Source organism: Neovison vison, chromosome 12, assembly GCF_020171115.1.
Source record: "Neovison vison isolate M4711 chromosome 12, ASM_NN_V1, whole genome shotgun sequence".
Taxonomy (NCBI): Eukaryota; Metazoa; Chordata; class Mammalia; order Carnivora; family Mustelidae; genus Neogale; species Neogale vison.
In genome coordinates, this window is record NC_058102.1 from 54,036,910 (window position 1) to 54,054,408 (window position 17,499).

General features: G+C 37.4%; 1 protein-coding gene across 1 annotated transcript; it reads right to left on the reverse strand.

Moving 5' to 3' along the window:
* Nucleotides 1-80: 80 nt before the first annotated feature.
* On the reverse strand, nt 81-10,972 carry OLR1 (oxidized low density lipoprotein receptor 1). The gene is made up of 6 exons (XM_044226923.1): nt 10,815-10,972; nt 8,232-8,333; nt 6,212-6,457; nt 2,444-2,583; nt 2,023-2,138; nt 81-1,745 (listed from the first exon to the last, which is right to left on the reverse strand). The coding sequence occupies exons 1-6, from the start codon at nt 10,900-10,902 to the stop codon at nt 1,601-1,603; spliced, it is 837 nt and encodes a 278-aa protein (XP_044082858.1). The 5' UTR covers nt 10,903-10,972; the 3' UTR covers nt 81-1,600.
* Between the last annotated feature and the right edge of the window lie 6,527 nt (nt 10,973-17,499).

The following is a 17,499-nucleotide window of genomic DNA, read 5'->3' on the forward strand; positions in this document are numbered from 1 at the left end:
TGAGTCATCCTGACATTAAACTCCTAAGCATTTACCCAAGAGAAGAGAAATTCTATGTGCAAACGAAGACTTGTACAGAAATGTTTATAGCACCTTTATTTGCTATAGACAAATACTGAAAACAACTCAAATGGACATCAACAGGTCATTTATCAATAGATTGAGGTATAATCATACAAGGGAGTAATACTCAACATTTAAAAAGAATGAAAAATTGATGCAGGCAACAAGAGGAATGAATCCCAAAATGGTTATGCTAAGTGAAAGGACCTAGACCAAAAATAAACAAAAAGGCATGCTGTTTGACTCCATTCATATAAAATGCTACAAAACACAATCTGAAAGGTAGCTGGTGGTTGTCTGAGGAGAAGGCATTGGGGAAGGGGATGATAAGAGCAGGAGGGATGATGGGAAATATTCACTATCTTAATTGTAGCAATGATTTCAAGGGAACATGTTCATATATACGAAGATTACTGTGTAATTCAAATATGTTCAGTTTGTTATATGCCTATTAAACATCAATAAATGTACTGAGAAAAGAAAATATCTGTCTTCTTAGGAATGATACAACTTTTTGGTTTTTTTATAAAGTTGGTGCTGGATTATGTACAGTAAAATGGAAAGGCTTCCTTTAAAAAGTAAAACAACCTGTGAAGGAAGGTAGCAAGGCAATAAAAACCCTGAAAATAGAAGGAATACTTCTGATTCCACCTGTTTCTATTCAGCTATATTTCCATACCTGGCTCAGTTTGTTTTTTAGTTGAGTATCTTCCTATTTTTGTCCTGTGTGTTTCTGCAGTAACACAACAGAGTGGAGAAGACCATTTACAAATGGTGTGTAGTTAAGGAAAAAAATGAATCTATTATTTTTACATCAGGCCCCATGTTTCTAACAAAATTATTCTGAAGGATTAAAGAGATTAAGCGGTCCTTTGATAAAGGATGAAAAAATAATTACAGATTTCGAAACCAATAATGAATTGTGATTAATTCGCTGAAAAGATCATTCACTTTGTAATTACCTCCTGGGACATCACAAATGCCCCCAAAATGTGATGACGGGGGTGGGGGGGAGTGTTGTGTGCGCATGTGTGTATTTAGTGGAATCCAGAGAAAGATCACAATTGAAAAGACCAACAAGTGGTAGATTTTAACATTGAGAACCCAAGTTTCTGGATTCCAGCATGGCCTTTTCCCCTTTTCTGTTTCTTCTCGGGCTGTGTTCGCATGCATTTTTCCATGCACCCACCAGTTGGGCAAGTTCTCCATGTTCCATCTTCTGTGTGGTTCAAGAGGGTGAGGGGAGGATGGTACTGGGTAGAGGATTGAAGAGGAGTAAGACTTTAAAATAAAAAAAGGTTAGGCAGGGAGACTTGGGACAAGCTAGGTGAAAAACACAGAAAGAGAGAAAGATGGAATTAAAATTTCTGATATCAAAGTGCTAGGCAGCCAAAAGCCCAGTCTCTGCTAAGGCGTTCTGCCGTCAGCTAATAACAAGCAGTTCTCGGGCCTCTCATAGTTTGCACCTCATTAATGAGGGACAACTTAAATTCCAGAAGAGAATTCTTCTTCTCTTCTTCTTCCAGAGTCTTTGAATTCACTGTGGTCTCAATAGATTCGCCTTCTTCTGACATATACTGAATGCCGTTAAAATGCAGTTGTCCGCAAAAACAGTTCCTCTTTGTAGATAGGCACAACTGCCTGAAGGATAGATCTGGGAAACAGGACCCTGGAGTCTGAACCTGCAGATGGAGAAGGGGTGGTGGGGGAAAAGGTAGATTTACTGCCGCCTTTTGTCAGAAATTTAGCCTTATCTTAAAGCTTCAGATCAGTAATGAATGTGGGAAGATAAACTGGAGAGAAGGTCTGAATGGCTAAACGGGCAAGTCCTTGTCTGACAGAAGTGGAGAAGGAGATGTTCCTGAATTTCCCCCAGGCTTCTCCCTGACCAGAAGAGGACATTATGTGGAATGTGGAAGCAACGTCACTAACGCGTTCAGCAAAAAATAGGAAACTTACAAGTGGGGCGTCAAAGGAGAGCCATCCTCCCAGACCCATGAGCTGCTGGGTTTCCTCAGAGACAAGCCCATCCAGAACGGAAAATTGGAATGGGCACTTGCTTGCCGGATGAATTCCTGTGGGGAGGAATGTTTATCTAAAGTGATGATAAAGTTAGTGTGGTCTTTTTAGATTAGATTCACAAAACCAAAGAATCAAAAGAGATCTTCGACATCTTTTCCATGGTTTTACAGAACTATTTACTGAAGCCTAGAGATACTATGTAGCCTCTTTTATCGGAGGTCATACAGTCATTAACCAGATGAGGCTAGAAAATAAGTAATTTGATTCTCAAACATGTGCTCCTCTGCCAAGGGCGTAAACCCGATTTATTTCCCTATAATGCACTACTTCAGCCCAACGTACCACCATAAAAACTCACCAAATCGTCTGTGCTATTAATTTTCAGCATCTGGGCATCCAAAGACAAGCAGTTCTCCCGGCTTTTTTCCCAATTAAATGGGCCAGAGGAAAATCGGTAACAGTTTTCTTCATGCCAGAGCCAGTCTTGGGGACAAGGACCTAGGAAGTGTAGCATATCTGATCAGTGAGTGATGTCTGAGTAAAAATATTTCTACAATTCTTAAATCAATTTTCCCCTCAGGACTGTCACGTGCAAATCATCTTTTCTTAATTAGAATTATGGGGGGGAGCCTGGGTGGCTCAGTCCTTAAGCATCTGCCTTTGGCTCAGGTCATGATCCTAGGATCCTGGAATCGAGCATGGCATTGGGCTTCCTGCTCCACGGGAAGTCTGCTTCTCCCTCTTCCACTCCCCGCCCCCCGCCGCTTGTTCTCCTTCTCTCTCTGTGTCTCTCTCTGTCAAATAAATTAATAAAATCTTTTAAAAAAATTAGAATTATGTCCAGTCTTCAAAGACCCTCAGTAGATCCATAGTCTTTATTTCTCTTAAAGTATTCTGATTTAAGTAAATTAAATGAAAAATAAGGCTGTTCCAAAGCAAAATTTGAGCTGAGATGTAACTATAGAATGTGACATATTTTTTATAATTATGTTTGGAAGAATGTAAGTAAGAGCTCAGGGAATGGATCCATTAATAGTTACACTGCTATTAAGAAGATGTGGGGCCAGGGTGGCTCAGGTCATGGTCCCAGGGTCCTGGGATCAAGCCCCACATCTGGCTCTCTGCTCAGCAGGGATCCTGCTTCCCTTCCTCGCTCTCTCTCTGCCTGCCTCTCTGCCTACTTGTGATCTCTGACATATAAATAAATAAATATATTAAAAACAAAAAGAAGATATGCTCTGGGTACTGAGGTGACTCACTCAGTGAAGCATGCAACTCTTAGCCTTGGTGTGGAGGCGCATATTGGGTGTAGAAGTTAATTAGAAATAAAATCCAGGGTGCCTGGATGGCTCAGTAGGTTAAATGACCAACTCTTGATTTTGGCTCAGGTCATGATCTCAGGGTGGTGGGATAGTGTCTCTTGGGGTCTGTGCTCGACACAGTCTGCTTCTGGATTCTCTTTCCCTCTTCCCTTCTCCCCCTCACAAAGTGTGTGCGCTTTCTCTCTTTAAAATAAAAAGAAAGAAAGAAAGAAAGAAAATATTTTTAAAAAGATACATTTATGCATTTTAATACTTCAGGTTTTCAAATAATGAATTTATGCTTCAATGTTGTGTTTCCTGTTCCTAGGCATGTGTTGTCCAATACATAGCATATGTGGTATTCAAACTACCTATGTTTCTTTTAATTAAAAAAAAAAAAAACAAAAAACTTGTTTTAAGTAAACACTACACCCAAGTCCCCAAGATGGGGCTCAAATTCATGTCCCCAAGATTAAGAATCACAACCTTTATAGACTGAACCAGCCTGGTGTCCTTTTTCAATTTTTTTTTTTTTTAAGGAACATAATATCACTAAGTTGGCAGTACTTTTCACACATTAACACATTTAATCCTCATAACAACAAGATGAAATAAATTCCATTCATTTTCTTCATTTGGCAGATAAAAGGGACCATGAACCTTGGCAGGCTTGCTCTCGTATCCACGTGTTTAATCACGACAGGCACTGCCTCTCAAACTTCCGAGTTTGAATCAATTGAGGAAATATCTTTTGGGGGCCTTCAAGATGTTTTGATACAGAATCTAGGGGTAAACCTGGAACCCGCCATTTTTAAGAAGCTGCCATAGTGATAATGTTGTCCACCGAAGACTGACAACCACCGCTAATTTCCGTCCTGAACATAAAGTCCCTGACTGAAGACTCCACGCCTTTCTACCTAGACGACCTTCTGCAAAACACTTGTTCGGTAACTTTTCAGAATCTCTCTCTCTCTTCATATCTACACTGTGGACCACAGACTTGTTAGTAAGAAAGACAAAACTTGTCTCAAACTTAAGGCAACCAGTCTTTTTTTTTTCCCATGTGGTATTGTATTATTAATATTTTTGAGAAACTTCTCAAAGCTGCTTGATGAAAAGCAGTACTTTATCTGCTATCTCTACTAATTGGCCTTTATCTGACACTGTCAAGGAAAGGAACATGTTACCTGGGACATCTACCAGTGAAAAACACGTTACTTAATATTTTTGATTGGCTGCCAATGCCTGGAATCTCTGGGAGATGGTTCTGGATGGTCCTGACGTAGATGTAATCTCATAAAATTGATAAAAAAAATTTTTTTTAAAAAAACCTGTCTAACAGCCCCATCAAGGGAATAAATCATTGGTTGGTATGTAGCTATGTCTGTTTATATAAAGATTCCTATTTTTGCTAGATTAGTCTCCTTTCTTTATACCTTCTTAAAGACGCTACATTCTTTGGTTTCCTCGATAGCTCTCTCCTTAATAAAGATGTTAAATAAAGGTTTGATACTTGCTAAAGATCAGTTTGTCTAAAAATCTCTGCTTATTTTGGAAATTGAAATAAACCCATAAATATTGAAGGGATTTATTAACTCCAATACTTTATTTAAAAAAGAAAAACTGGGACGCCTGGGTGGCGCAGTTGGTTGGACGACTGCCTTCGGCTCAGGGCGTGATCCTGGAGTCCCGGGATCGAGTCCCACATCAGGCTCCCAGCTCCATGGGGAGTCTGCTTCGCTCTCTGACTTTCTCCTCTCTCGTGCTCTCTCTCACTGTCTCTCTCTCTCTCAAATAAATAAATAAAATCTTTAAAAAAAAATAAATAAAAAAGAAAAAAGAAAAAAGAAAAACTACTTATCATTATTATCACCACTTACTTCTCTGGCTATCAATTTTTTTCCTCTATAAAATAAAGACCTGGGGTATTTGTGAACTGTTACTATATAATCCGTTTTCAAAGAAATTGCGTAGTTGAGATCAAGTGAGATGTGCAAGCAAGAAATTGGAGAAATCTCTGTTTATTAGTAGCAATTAGTTAGTAATGCTGAGAATAGGGTACTTATTAATACACTGCCAAGAAAACAATGTATCTTTGAGAATAATTCCATCTCATATCCCTTAAATCTCCCTGTGATGAAAAGTATATACCTGATTTAATCACATGTTGTCCAAGACTAAATGACACAGATAACACTGTAATAACATCAAAGTTCACATCATCATCCCCTTCTTATAGATGCTAGTATTTCTACCTGCCTTCTAGATTCCGAGATTAACTTAATTCTTATATAAACGGACTTCCTGAGCTCTTTATATTTTTTTCTTACCTTAAGTATCTACCCAACACTTCCAAGTCAGCCTACCTCCATTCATTTTATTTAAATTGATTGTTGTATACTTTTAAGAAATAGGGTTACAGAATAAAATTAATGTAGACCTTCCCAGAGACAAAAGAGACCCCATAGGGAAAGAAATCAATGATTAAGATATATTGGAAGAGAAAGAAATAAGAATTGATGGCAAAGGGTAAGGGCAGGAGAACTCTTCCAGAAAAGTATCAAATCTAGATTTTAAAAATAAAGAAGAGGTTCTTATGAGAAAAGAAAATTTAAATCTTCCAAAAAACTGCATTTAATTAAATCAGGTATCTCAAGAGTTTAGTAGAGGGAAGGGTGGGGATGATAAAAATAGAGAACTTCTGGTGTCATACATTATGAATATATATCGATATGTCAATTTTGTACCTAGAGACATTTTCAAAACATAGTTAGGTTAAACAGAGCAGTTTCTACTACTTCTTTTCACCTCTTCATCCCCCATACCTGAAAAGTTTGCTGCTTTCCTCAGAGCCTCTTGGAGATTCAGGTTCTGCTGATGAAGTTCCATCTGTTTTTTGGAATTTTCATCCAGCTTCTGGGTAAGGGTTTCTATCTTTTTTTTGAGTTCCCTCTCTGACTCCTGGGAAGCTTTTTCTGTCTGGCGCTGTGCTAAGATCTGTCCCTCCAGGATAATTTCCTGATTAGTGAGGTTTGCTTGCTGTTGCTTTAGGAGATCAGACACCTGTAAAACTAAATCACAAGTGAAATAAGAACTCCATTACCAATCCTGAATAAAAATCCCTCCGCTGGATTTTGAGGAAATTAAAGAATCAAATAAAATAATCCATTTTGACAATGATAAACTGCTGGAAAATTACTCAAAAATTATGGATTTAAAAGTTATTTGATATTCCTATACTATATTTTTTTTAATGTCAGGAACTGTCACAGACACATTTGATTAAAACAACAACAACAATAACAACAGGATTTTACTTGTTACTGATGGCTCCAGACAACTTTAAAAGCAATCATAAAATAAAGGTATATCAATGGCATAAATAAAATGCAGACAATCTGAAATAGATGCCAACCAGACTCAGGGATTATTAATAGTTGTCATCAATGACTTACTCTATTTGTGTCTTTATTCCTCTGCTAACTCTCTGCAACTCCAGACTTCCTAATTTTATTTAAAAACTGTGACACCCCTTTTTTGAGACACCCTCCCACAGAATTATTTGAAGTTGCTATGTCATAACAATTTCAAGAATTTTTTGTTTCTTTCTTTTTTTTTTTTTTATCCACAGTACATTTTAGGAAGAGTGGGGAGGAAATGAAGTTTGTGAAACCCGGCAGGCAACTAATGTTAAGGGTCAAATGTCTCAGTTCTAGAATGTGTATATATATATATATATATATATATATATATATACACACATATATATATGATGGTTGAGTACAAAACAGACCCCTTGGCTTGAAGGCTGGATCTGAGACTGTTTTAAAGTGATTCTTCTCATGGGAAGACTCGTCCAATCACCACCACTGAGTCAAATGCACTTCTTCTAGTTGTTAGGGAAGGCCCTAAGTGTTAACAGATTGAAAAAATAAGTGGTTGGTGACTTTAGCCAACAACTGAGAATCAAATAGCACTTCAAAGGCCTTAATCATCTAGATTCTAGAGGGACAAATGAACTCAGATCTACAACCTGAATACACAGGCAGATTATATGGATGATCAATATCATTTTCAGATCTACAACCTGAATACACAGGCAGATTATATGGATGATCAATATCATTTTCATTCCTTCTTGGCCACTCTCCTTCTTCTTATCACTTCTTTTCCTCTCAACATCCTCTTTTCTAAGTGGCCATATTATAAATTTGAATTATAGGTATCTTAAATGTCTCATTTATTGATATGTATTTCTGATTCTTAACTTTAAATTGGTATTTAATAATCTCTATTAAAATTCAATGTAGGGGTGCTGGGTGGCTCAGTAGGCTAAGTAACTGACTCTTGATTTCAGCTCAGTCATGATCTCAGGGTGGTCAGATCAAGGCCTATGTCAGGCTCTGTGCTCAACACAGAGTCTGCTTGAGATCCTCTCTCTCCTTCTCCCTCTGCTCCTCCCCCCATGGGTGCTCTCTCTCTTAACACAACAACAAGAACAAAAACAACTTCAATGTGAACTATATAACATTTCTTTTCCTTTTGGGTCTCTCAGGGGATCTTGTGGCTTAGGACTTTCAAATTATTTTCTTTTTCATCATTCTAGGATTTAAACAGACTTTGTCCATTAAGTTATAACAACAAAACAGAACAAAACCTACCATTAATAATCTTAAGTCTGTGTCCCAGTCAATTTGAGGGACAAGCACAATGTACATATTCATGTTCCCATTCATTCTAAAAAGTTTATCTAAAATGTAACTTAATCAATTTTGTTTATATTTATTACGAAACCAATTAATAAACCATGTTTGTAAGTTCTCACTCCCCCCTTCCAGTACTTACATTGCATTGTCAGTATTATAAGGGTTACCAGTAATCCCAAGCAAAGGATCCCCAGGGTCACAGCAGTAGGGCACCACCACCGAGAAGAAAGAAAATGAAGACCTAGAGTGACAGAGGATAGAATCATAAAGACATAAAAGATGGAAGCAAGTCATCAAACAATTCTTTGGAAACTATACCTTGTACTTTGCATTTCTTACATTAGAAGTCCTCTCAAGGGTTCTGCATATAATTCATTATCCATATTTAAAGATGAAAAATACAGAGAGAATTTAAGTAATTTGCTCTTGGTCATGCAACTGACACAACTTAAGAGCCAGAATTCAGTACCAGATATGTGATGTTAAGTATCTGATTCTCAAGCTTATACTTTATCTATTTCCACCATAATGACTCTCTAAGAAACTCTCAGTCCGGCTTGGCTGGATCAACTTCATCCAAAGAACAGACAGCCTGGTACTTTTAATATAGACCATATCAATGCACACACACACACACACATGTCCCTCATACACAGTGTATTTTATAAGCAGTATACCATAGAAGAATGTCAGACACCAAGAAAATAAGCTTTAGTTAGTTAATCAACAGATCACATCAAAGAATTTAATTTTGTGCTTTCAGATTTTATTCCACTACAGTTACGTCTTAGAATTGAGGTTATTGACTGAAGAAAAATAGGGATTAAACTTCAATATTCATTTGACTCATTTTAATGTCATGTCCTATACTTAACACCAGCTATGGCTCTTGTTGTTATAAAAGTTCACCATTATTATAGAAACAATAAGTCCTATAGCTCACAGCTCCACCACTACAAAAGCACAGATATTTTGGTTCACTAGGAAAATATTTTGTTGGGGTCAATTCCACGTTAAAACATGTTAAACTCCTAGGGCCTGCCTGGGTCTACTTAGCCATAGTGACTCCATGTTGCCTAGGTAGACATTTTGTTGTTTAATAAATGCCTCAACAGTTATTGATATCAGTTCCAGGTAACTGTTACTAAAACACACACCTAAAACAAGGCCATTTTGTTTATATTGGTTCCAGGTAACTATTACTAAAACACATACCTAAAACAAGGCCATTTTATTGTTTAATAAATGCCTCAAGGGTTACTAGTATCGGTTCCAGGTAACCGTTACTAAAATACACAGGTAGGAGACATCCAATCAGCCAAAGCCACATATGTAGATGTCTGTGATTTTGCCCTATAAAAACTAGTCTGTAAGACCAAGGGGCATCGCTCTCTTCGGAGGCGGCCCTGGCCAGTCAGTCTGACTTCTAATGCTTGGCATAGAATAAAGCTTTACATAACTTTCACTTTGTCTCAGCCTCATTTCCCTGTCCGGTCAGCCTAACTTCTAATGCTTGGCATAGAATAAGGCTTTGCATAACTTTGTCTCAGTCTCGTTCCTTTGATAACGGACCCAACAATTTCATATAATCTATGTGAACTCCTCACCCTGTACAATACACAAATAGAGTACTGGTAGTGTTATCCTCTAAATGCAGATAAGGAAACCCCAAAGTCTCAGCGAATTGTATAAGATGACACAGATGTTAATATCCAAACACAGGTCTTTAATCCAACTTTGATCGCTACATAGCTTGGAATGTTACATCACAAACTTTCTAGTGCAAATGTGTAATGATCTAAATCAATCAATGGTCAAATATATTCACAGAGTCAAAGGCCTTTCTGTTAGACTCTAGAAAGGAGACAGACAAAATAGAAATTTTAACAGGAAGAAACACAGTTCATTCACTGATTTAAAAGTCATTAAGCTTCTGGAGTGTATGTAGCAAGCTGGCAGAAAAGTAGAGGATAATTGTGTCTCTTTCTTAGAATTCTGGCTTGGGGGTAGGTATTTGTGTAAATCTGTCAACCGATATTTCCTTCTGGTCAATATTCATTCTATACTGTAAGTGTATGCCTACCACTCCTGAGTAAAGAAACTCTCCTGAATTTTTAGAAGCAAATCACAATATCCACACCTGTGCAGGAAAGGTGCAACCCCCATTTTCTAAGGACACCCTTTGTCCCATTTCTTCCATAAGTAGAGACCATTAATCCAACATGTTCCCATTAGTGATTTTCTGATCAGAAAGCAATTGGATTATTTTCAGTAGGTGACTGATCTAATCAGGTTCTGAGAGATTTAGCTTCATAATTGTAGTGAAATTCGGGCACTCAATATTTACAACATGAAGAATGAATGAATGAACAAACAAATGACTCCTGTTAACTTGGATGTCTGCCTGTAAATGCTGATTCAGAGAAATAATGCACGTAAGGTGAATAGCATAGAACCTAACCTACGGTAATGTTTAATAAAAGCTATCTGAATCTATACATCATCATTCATACTAAGTTCATTCACAGAATCATCATCATTATCATCGTCATCATCATCACCATTATATATGAATTGTTTTTCTTTTAAGTAAATGTTATTAATTCTACAATATTTTTCCATCCTTGGACGTTTCAACTTTCTAATCCTATATTCAGTTAATTTACATTTTTGGGCTAATCTTAGAATTCTGTTGCTGTGCTCATTCACCCACCCCTAGTACCTTTAGCTTTCTTTCCTTTTGGCTCCTGGTCAGGTTGATCCTCCGTCGTCTTGTTCTTGAAGTCATCAAAAGTCATTTCTGAATTCATTCCAAGAAGGAGAGAGTGAAGCAGTCAAGGACTTCTGCAAAGTAAAAATTTGTGAGCTCCTGCTGGAGTATTTAAATAGCTACTGCTATCTAATAGAAGAGTGACTCAATTATGGGTAGGAGGAAGGAGAGGTTTTGCTTCATACTGGGAAGTTGGCTGACGCAAATTCTTGGGTTATGCCTATTGCAGGTGGGGAAAGTGGTGATTCTGCTAGTATTTCAGGATGTTTCACTAGGTAATTTATGAAAGGGAAAACTGTATTTTCTGTGAATACTAGAGGAGAGGCATTTGTATTCACTCTTCAGATAGGGAAACTGAAACTCAAAAGAATAAGTCACATTAAATTTGTGGAGGACTATGCAATTAAACCAGATTACTTAATTCCATTGTCCCTATTTTTTTTTTTTACTGCGCTGTAGCAGATCCTCTATACTGTGGCTTTTGTGAGCCTCACATTTTCCTTTTTAATTTTGACTGTTTAAATCATCAATAGATTAGAAATTTTGGAGTTAATCACATGTGACTCATCTCCAGCCATGGTGATGTGGGTAATTTTAGAAGTTAATTAGGAGTGCTGTTTCATCTAGTAGCAGTATAACATAGCAGGAGTATAACAAAGCAGCAGAAATTTGAAGCCAGATGGAGCTGGTTTCGAATCTTTCCTTTCCTAGTACCTTAGTCTATAATCTTGGAGAATTACTTAATACTCTTAACTTATGTCTTTGTCCATAAATTGGGACACTGGAATTTCCACTGGATAATGTTGATAATGTTGCTATCAGGATTCATATGAAATAGTGCATGAAAATGCTAATACTATACTTCAAACATAAGAACTCAATAAATGATAGTTATTAATATTAGTAGTAGTAATACTCAGCACAATTGAATTGCCCATCAAAGGATACATTTTACACATAAATAACTGGAGTCTCAAAGACTCTTCAGCGAGCTCCCCATAAGGCTGCCTATATGAATTCATTGATAGAATTCTCACCTATTTTCCCTCCATAACCTACTAACCAGAGAAGAAACATCTTATTGTAGTTATACATGCTTTAAAAAAATTGTGTATTAAAGATATTTTCTGAAGTATTTACAGCCAAAATGATATGATATCTGGAATTTGTTTTAAACTACATGACGGGGGATGCCTGGGTGGCTCAGTCGGTTAAGCCGCTGCCTTCGGCTCAGGTCATAATCCCAGGGTTCTGGGATAGAGTCCTGCATCGGGCTCCTTGCTCCGCAGGGAGTCTGCTTCTCTCTCTGCCTCTGCCTGCCTGCCACTCTGCCAGCTGGTGTGCGCTGTCTCTCTCTCTGTGACAAATAAGTAAATAAATAATATCTTTTAAAAATAAAATAAAATAAACTACATGACAAAAAAATTAAAGGAGGGGATCCATAAAAGAACATTGGAGAAAAACATACAAATAAAATATCTAGGAAACTATTTAGAAAAATCACTGATATTGACAGCCTACTTATTAAGATTCCATTTCCCTCCTCTTTCCTGGATTACTTGTATTACCTTTTTCTGTGCAAGTATCTGAGACCAAATGGAAAATAGGTCACCTGTCATTTAAAGTTTTACTCTATGGGGTGTTTGGGTGCTTCCGCCTGTTAAGTGTTATTTTCTTAATTTCAGTTCAGGTCATTATCTTAGGGTCATAATCTCAGGGTCGTGAAACCAAGTCTCATATCAGGCTGTGCACTGAGTGTGGAACCTGCTTAAAGATTCTCTCTCTCCTGGGGTGTCTGGGTGGCTCAGTGGGTTAAAGCCTCTGCCTTCAGCTCAGATCATGATCCCAAGGTCCAGGGATTGAGTCCCGCATCAGGCTCTCTGCTCAGTGGGGAGCCTGCTTCCTCCTCTCTCTCTCTGCCTGCCTCTCTGCCTACTTGTAATCTCTGTCTGTCAAATAAATAAATAAATAAATAAATCTTTAAAAATATATATATATATTCTCTCTCTCCTCCCTCTGCCCCTTTGCTATCTTGCTCTCTCTATTTAAAAATAAATAAATAAATAGATAGATAAGTAAATAAATATTTTTAAAGATTAGATAGTTTTACTCCATGATACAGTTCACTAAAAAAAGCTCAGCCTATAGCAAGTATATCCTAGTCAAACCAGCTTGTAACAAATAAGTGCTACTTACCTTTATCACTCAAGCCCCACAACACCTCCCTTGATCTTGAGTGCCAGAAATCAAGATTGCTAACTGCATTCACCATGCTGACGTTCACATAAGTAGAATCTCAGGGAAGTGTTTTTATTTTTTATTTATTTATTTTTAAAGATTTTATATATTTGTTTGTCATAAAAAGAGAGAGAGAGCACAAGCAGGGGGCACGACCGGCAGAGGGAGAAACAGGTCCTATACGAGGACCCCAATGCAGGACTTGATCCCAGGACTCTGGGATCATGACCTGAGCTGAAGGCAGATGCTTAACCAACTGAGCCACCCAGGGAATCCCAGGAAAGTGTTTTTGATAATGAATTAATACTGAAACCATGTCACAGTGAAGAGAACACTTTTTGATTCCTCAATGACTCAATTGTTTTGCATGCCATTAGTATTCTAGTGGATTAAGATGTGATATGGAAGCACACTTGTTGATCTGACACATTTTTTCCTTGCAAGCTCGTCACTTCCTAGTAACCTTTTATGGATTGTCCTAGGAAGAACTGTCTTGGAAGGACATATATGACTATATACCTAAAACATCCAAGGATACACACAACACTAGAAATAACTACATTCTTTAGAGAAGGTCTAAGATTGAGCTAGATCTCTCAGACTTCAGTTATTCACGTTCATACCCCACCCATGAAACCCAGGAGAGAATAATCATCCATTGTGTTTTTGGGTCCACACTGATAAAAACACCACTAAGCGATCCAGGACCTGGTGATGAGGTCTACAAATCCTGTACTCCCTTCAAATACAATTCATTGTTTTTTCTTTAAAAAATCCTCTGTATTCAAAATCTCGAGGTAGGATTGCAAGCGTTTTTTACTCTCTCATTTTATAAACTCTGATAGTGCACTCTATTGATTTTCAATTCCATTACAATTATTCCCTCTCTAAAACCAAATTACAAGTTCTTTAGAAGTAGATAGATCTCCTTCTATCAATAAAAACTCATTCTTTCCTATCACCTTGGTATACCATATAAATTGTAATATTCTGTAATATTCAGAAAGCAGTAAATAGTTAACACTTGGATTCTTAGTGATTAAGACATCACCCAAGTAAGCTGGGTTTTAAAAATACAAAGAAATTTAAGGAAAATATATCTCAGTTCTTATTTTGAGAAGGTGGAGATGAAGCCCCCCAAAATGTAAATGATTTGCTGAACATCTCTTTTCTATCTGATGCCAATTAAGAACTCAGCTTACTATTCTTCTTCTCCAACTAAAAACTCTGTATTCATTAAATAATAATTCCTGGATGTTTATTTTTATGTGTCAACTTGTCTGGGTCATGGGGTGCCCAGTTATTTGGTCAAATATTTTTCTGAGTTTCTCTGAGAATGTTTTTGGGTGAGATTAACATTTTAATCAGTAGGGTAATGATTTCCCTCCATAATGAGAGTGGGTCTTATTTAATCAGTTGAAGACCTGAATAGAACAAAGACACTGATCTTCCTCCAAATAAGAAAACATTCTCCAGCAGACAGCCTATGGGCTGGCACTTCATCATTGGTTCTCTTGGGACTTGTGCTGGCTGATCCACATAACAGGTTTGGATTTGCCAGTCTCTATAATTGTATGAGTCAGTTCCTTATAGGTCTTTCTCTATAAATATTCACATCCTTTTGGTTCTGTTTTTTCTGGAGGACCTGACTAATATAGCTCTCCATTCTTTCTTTCTCCTAGTTCCTGGAAACCACCGTTCTATTTTCTGTGTCTATGAATTTAACTAAGTACCTCATATAAGTGGAAACATACAGTATTTGTTCTTTTGCATCTGGCTTATTTCACTTAGCATAGTGTCTTCAAGGTTTATCCGTGGTGTAGCACGTATTAGAATTCTCTTTATTTTTAAGGCTAAATAATATTCCATTGTATGTATATACCACATTTTGTTTATCCATTCATTCATTGAGGGACATTTGTATTTCTTCTGTTTTTAAAGATCCATGGGATAATTTCTATAATCCTGATGTAGCAGATAGTTGTACAGGTTTTACAGACTAAGTGGTTCTCATTATCCCTGCCCCATGATGTTCATGCCCTTGTGTAATCTTCTCCCCTTGAGTGTGGGTGGTATCTGTGGCTTGGAATGTAGCAAAGGAGATAGAACATATATGATCATGTATATCTGATTACCTAAGGTATAGTGCCTATCTTGCTAAAGGTGCTCTCACTCCTTTCTTCCTCTCTGGCCAGATTTAAAGAAACAAGCTTACACAAATCAATAGCCATAAAGAAATGAATTCCTGCCTGACATAGCTTGGAAGTATATCCTTCCCCAGTTGAGCCGTCTGATGAGAACACAACCCAACAGCCATCTTTATGGCAGCCCGTGAGATCCTATACAGAGGACCCAACTAAACTGTTTTTATACTTCTGATCCACAGACACAGTGAGATCAACAAAAATGTGTGTTGTTTTACATTATTACTCAGATAATTTGTGGTAATGTGTTAGATGGCATATAAAACTAATAATCTTGTGATAAACTTAATCCTTCTGTTTTGTTGAATTTCATATCTAACCCTGATGGTCAACACCTCTGAAGTTGTCACTTAGTGCTTACACTGCAATCTTGATTCATAAGCTAGAGGGACTTCCTAGTGGAGAAGTTGCAAAATGGAACTGATCTCTTCTGCTTTATTATCTATTTTTGAAGCCATGGATATGGCCTAACTTATTGCTCAACACTCCATAACTCGTGCTTGATGACTCACAGTGAGGGTAGTCCTGACCTCTATTTCACTGAGGCACAGAAATAAAAGAAATTCTTAGTTGGTCACCAGATATAGACAAGGTCAAAAGGAGAATAATCAAAGGCGCCAGAAATGAGTAATTTTTTAGCTTCACTTGTTACAGCTTTTGTCTAACAATTTCCTGAGACATAGGTGAAAAGGTCTATGTACATGCACCCTCCATTGGTTCCACTCCAACTCCTTAACAACCTGGGTATAAGGTAATGATTCACTAACTTAATGGAAGTACAACAAGATTGTGTAGGATTGAAATGAGGTCATTCCCCTCTCCCTCAGCTACTTGCCCTTCCAGTGCGTACACTCTTCAGTCTTCCCACAGGGACATTTCCTCTGTCATCATTCCTGACATGGAGGCTTTGGCAGGGACTGAACTCAGCATTAAAATTGACACAAGGCATGATCACTTGAATTAGGATAAATAGGAAGTTCTCCTCCTTCAAGGAATAATTCAGTGAGAACAACAACAACAAAATGGCAGTAATAATTCTAAGAAAGAAAAGTAACAAGGAGGTCATTAACAGAATCCCATTTTGTTCAAACCTGTTAGAAAGCTAGAGGGCAAAACGATTATGGCAATCACATGCAGGAAAGTGTAACGGGTAAAAATCATGTTAATTGGCAAACCTGTTCATGCAGGTTCGGTTGATATGATTGGGAGAAGATATGACCAGAACAGCAAGGGGAAATACTTAAGAACTGGAATACCAGGAAAGTTAAAACATGGTCACGGTTATAATACACTAAGAGGACTTCAATTATTCAGCATATTGAAGGTGAAGGTCATTGGCAAAACTGAATGGAAATCAAGATAATGCTGGCTAACGCTTATAAAAACACTTGTTGCCTCAGGACAATTGTACCCATTTCACACACATTAATTTACTTAGTATCTATAAGTCTATGAAGTAACATTATTATTACTATCCCATTTTGAAAGAATGAAACTGACACAACAGAGATAAGATAACTTGCTCAAGACTGCACAGCGAATAAGTGACAGAGCAAAAAAAATAAATAAATAAAAATAAGTGACAAAACAAGTATTTAATCCCAGATAAGCTAGCTGGATTCTTAGCCACGATGCTTTCCTGTCACTCTGAGAAGAGAAAGAGCAGGGAGAGATTAGTGATGCTACCATGGACAGGCCAATCTAAGTAGAAAGATTCTAATCAAAATGACTTCATATCTCTGATAGTATTTTTTCTTTGAAACAACTCCTAGGGCAGGTCAAGGGAGCATTCCCCTCCTGTTTCATAAATGGGACAATGAAGGCTTGGAGAAACCACAGAGAATTTAGTGGAGGGCCAGGATTTTTCTCCCCTGCTTGTCCTAAGAAATACCTCCCACCTTGTCAAGTTTTCTGCTGAAATTTGGAAAGTACTCTTCATCCTATCTCTGTCTTATTTACATTAAAAAGAAAAATAATGTAGTGCTCATTTAATTTTGGAACTTAATGATATCCAATCACCAGTATCATAGCGGGTTTTTCTGTTAATATTTGACTCCCTTAGCTAAGAGGAAAAAACCATTATATTCGCCATGCTGATATCATATTTTAATGCTGTGTGAGGACTCTTTGAATCAGTCACACACAACAGTTGTCTTCAACAACTCAGTAAAATTAGAATTGCAGAATTATATATG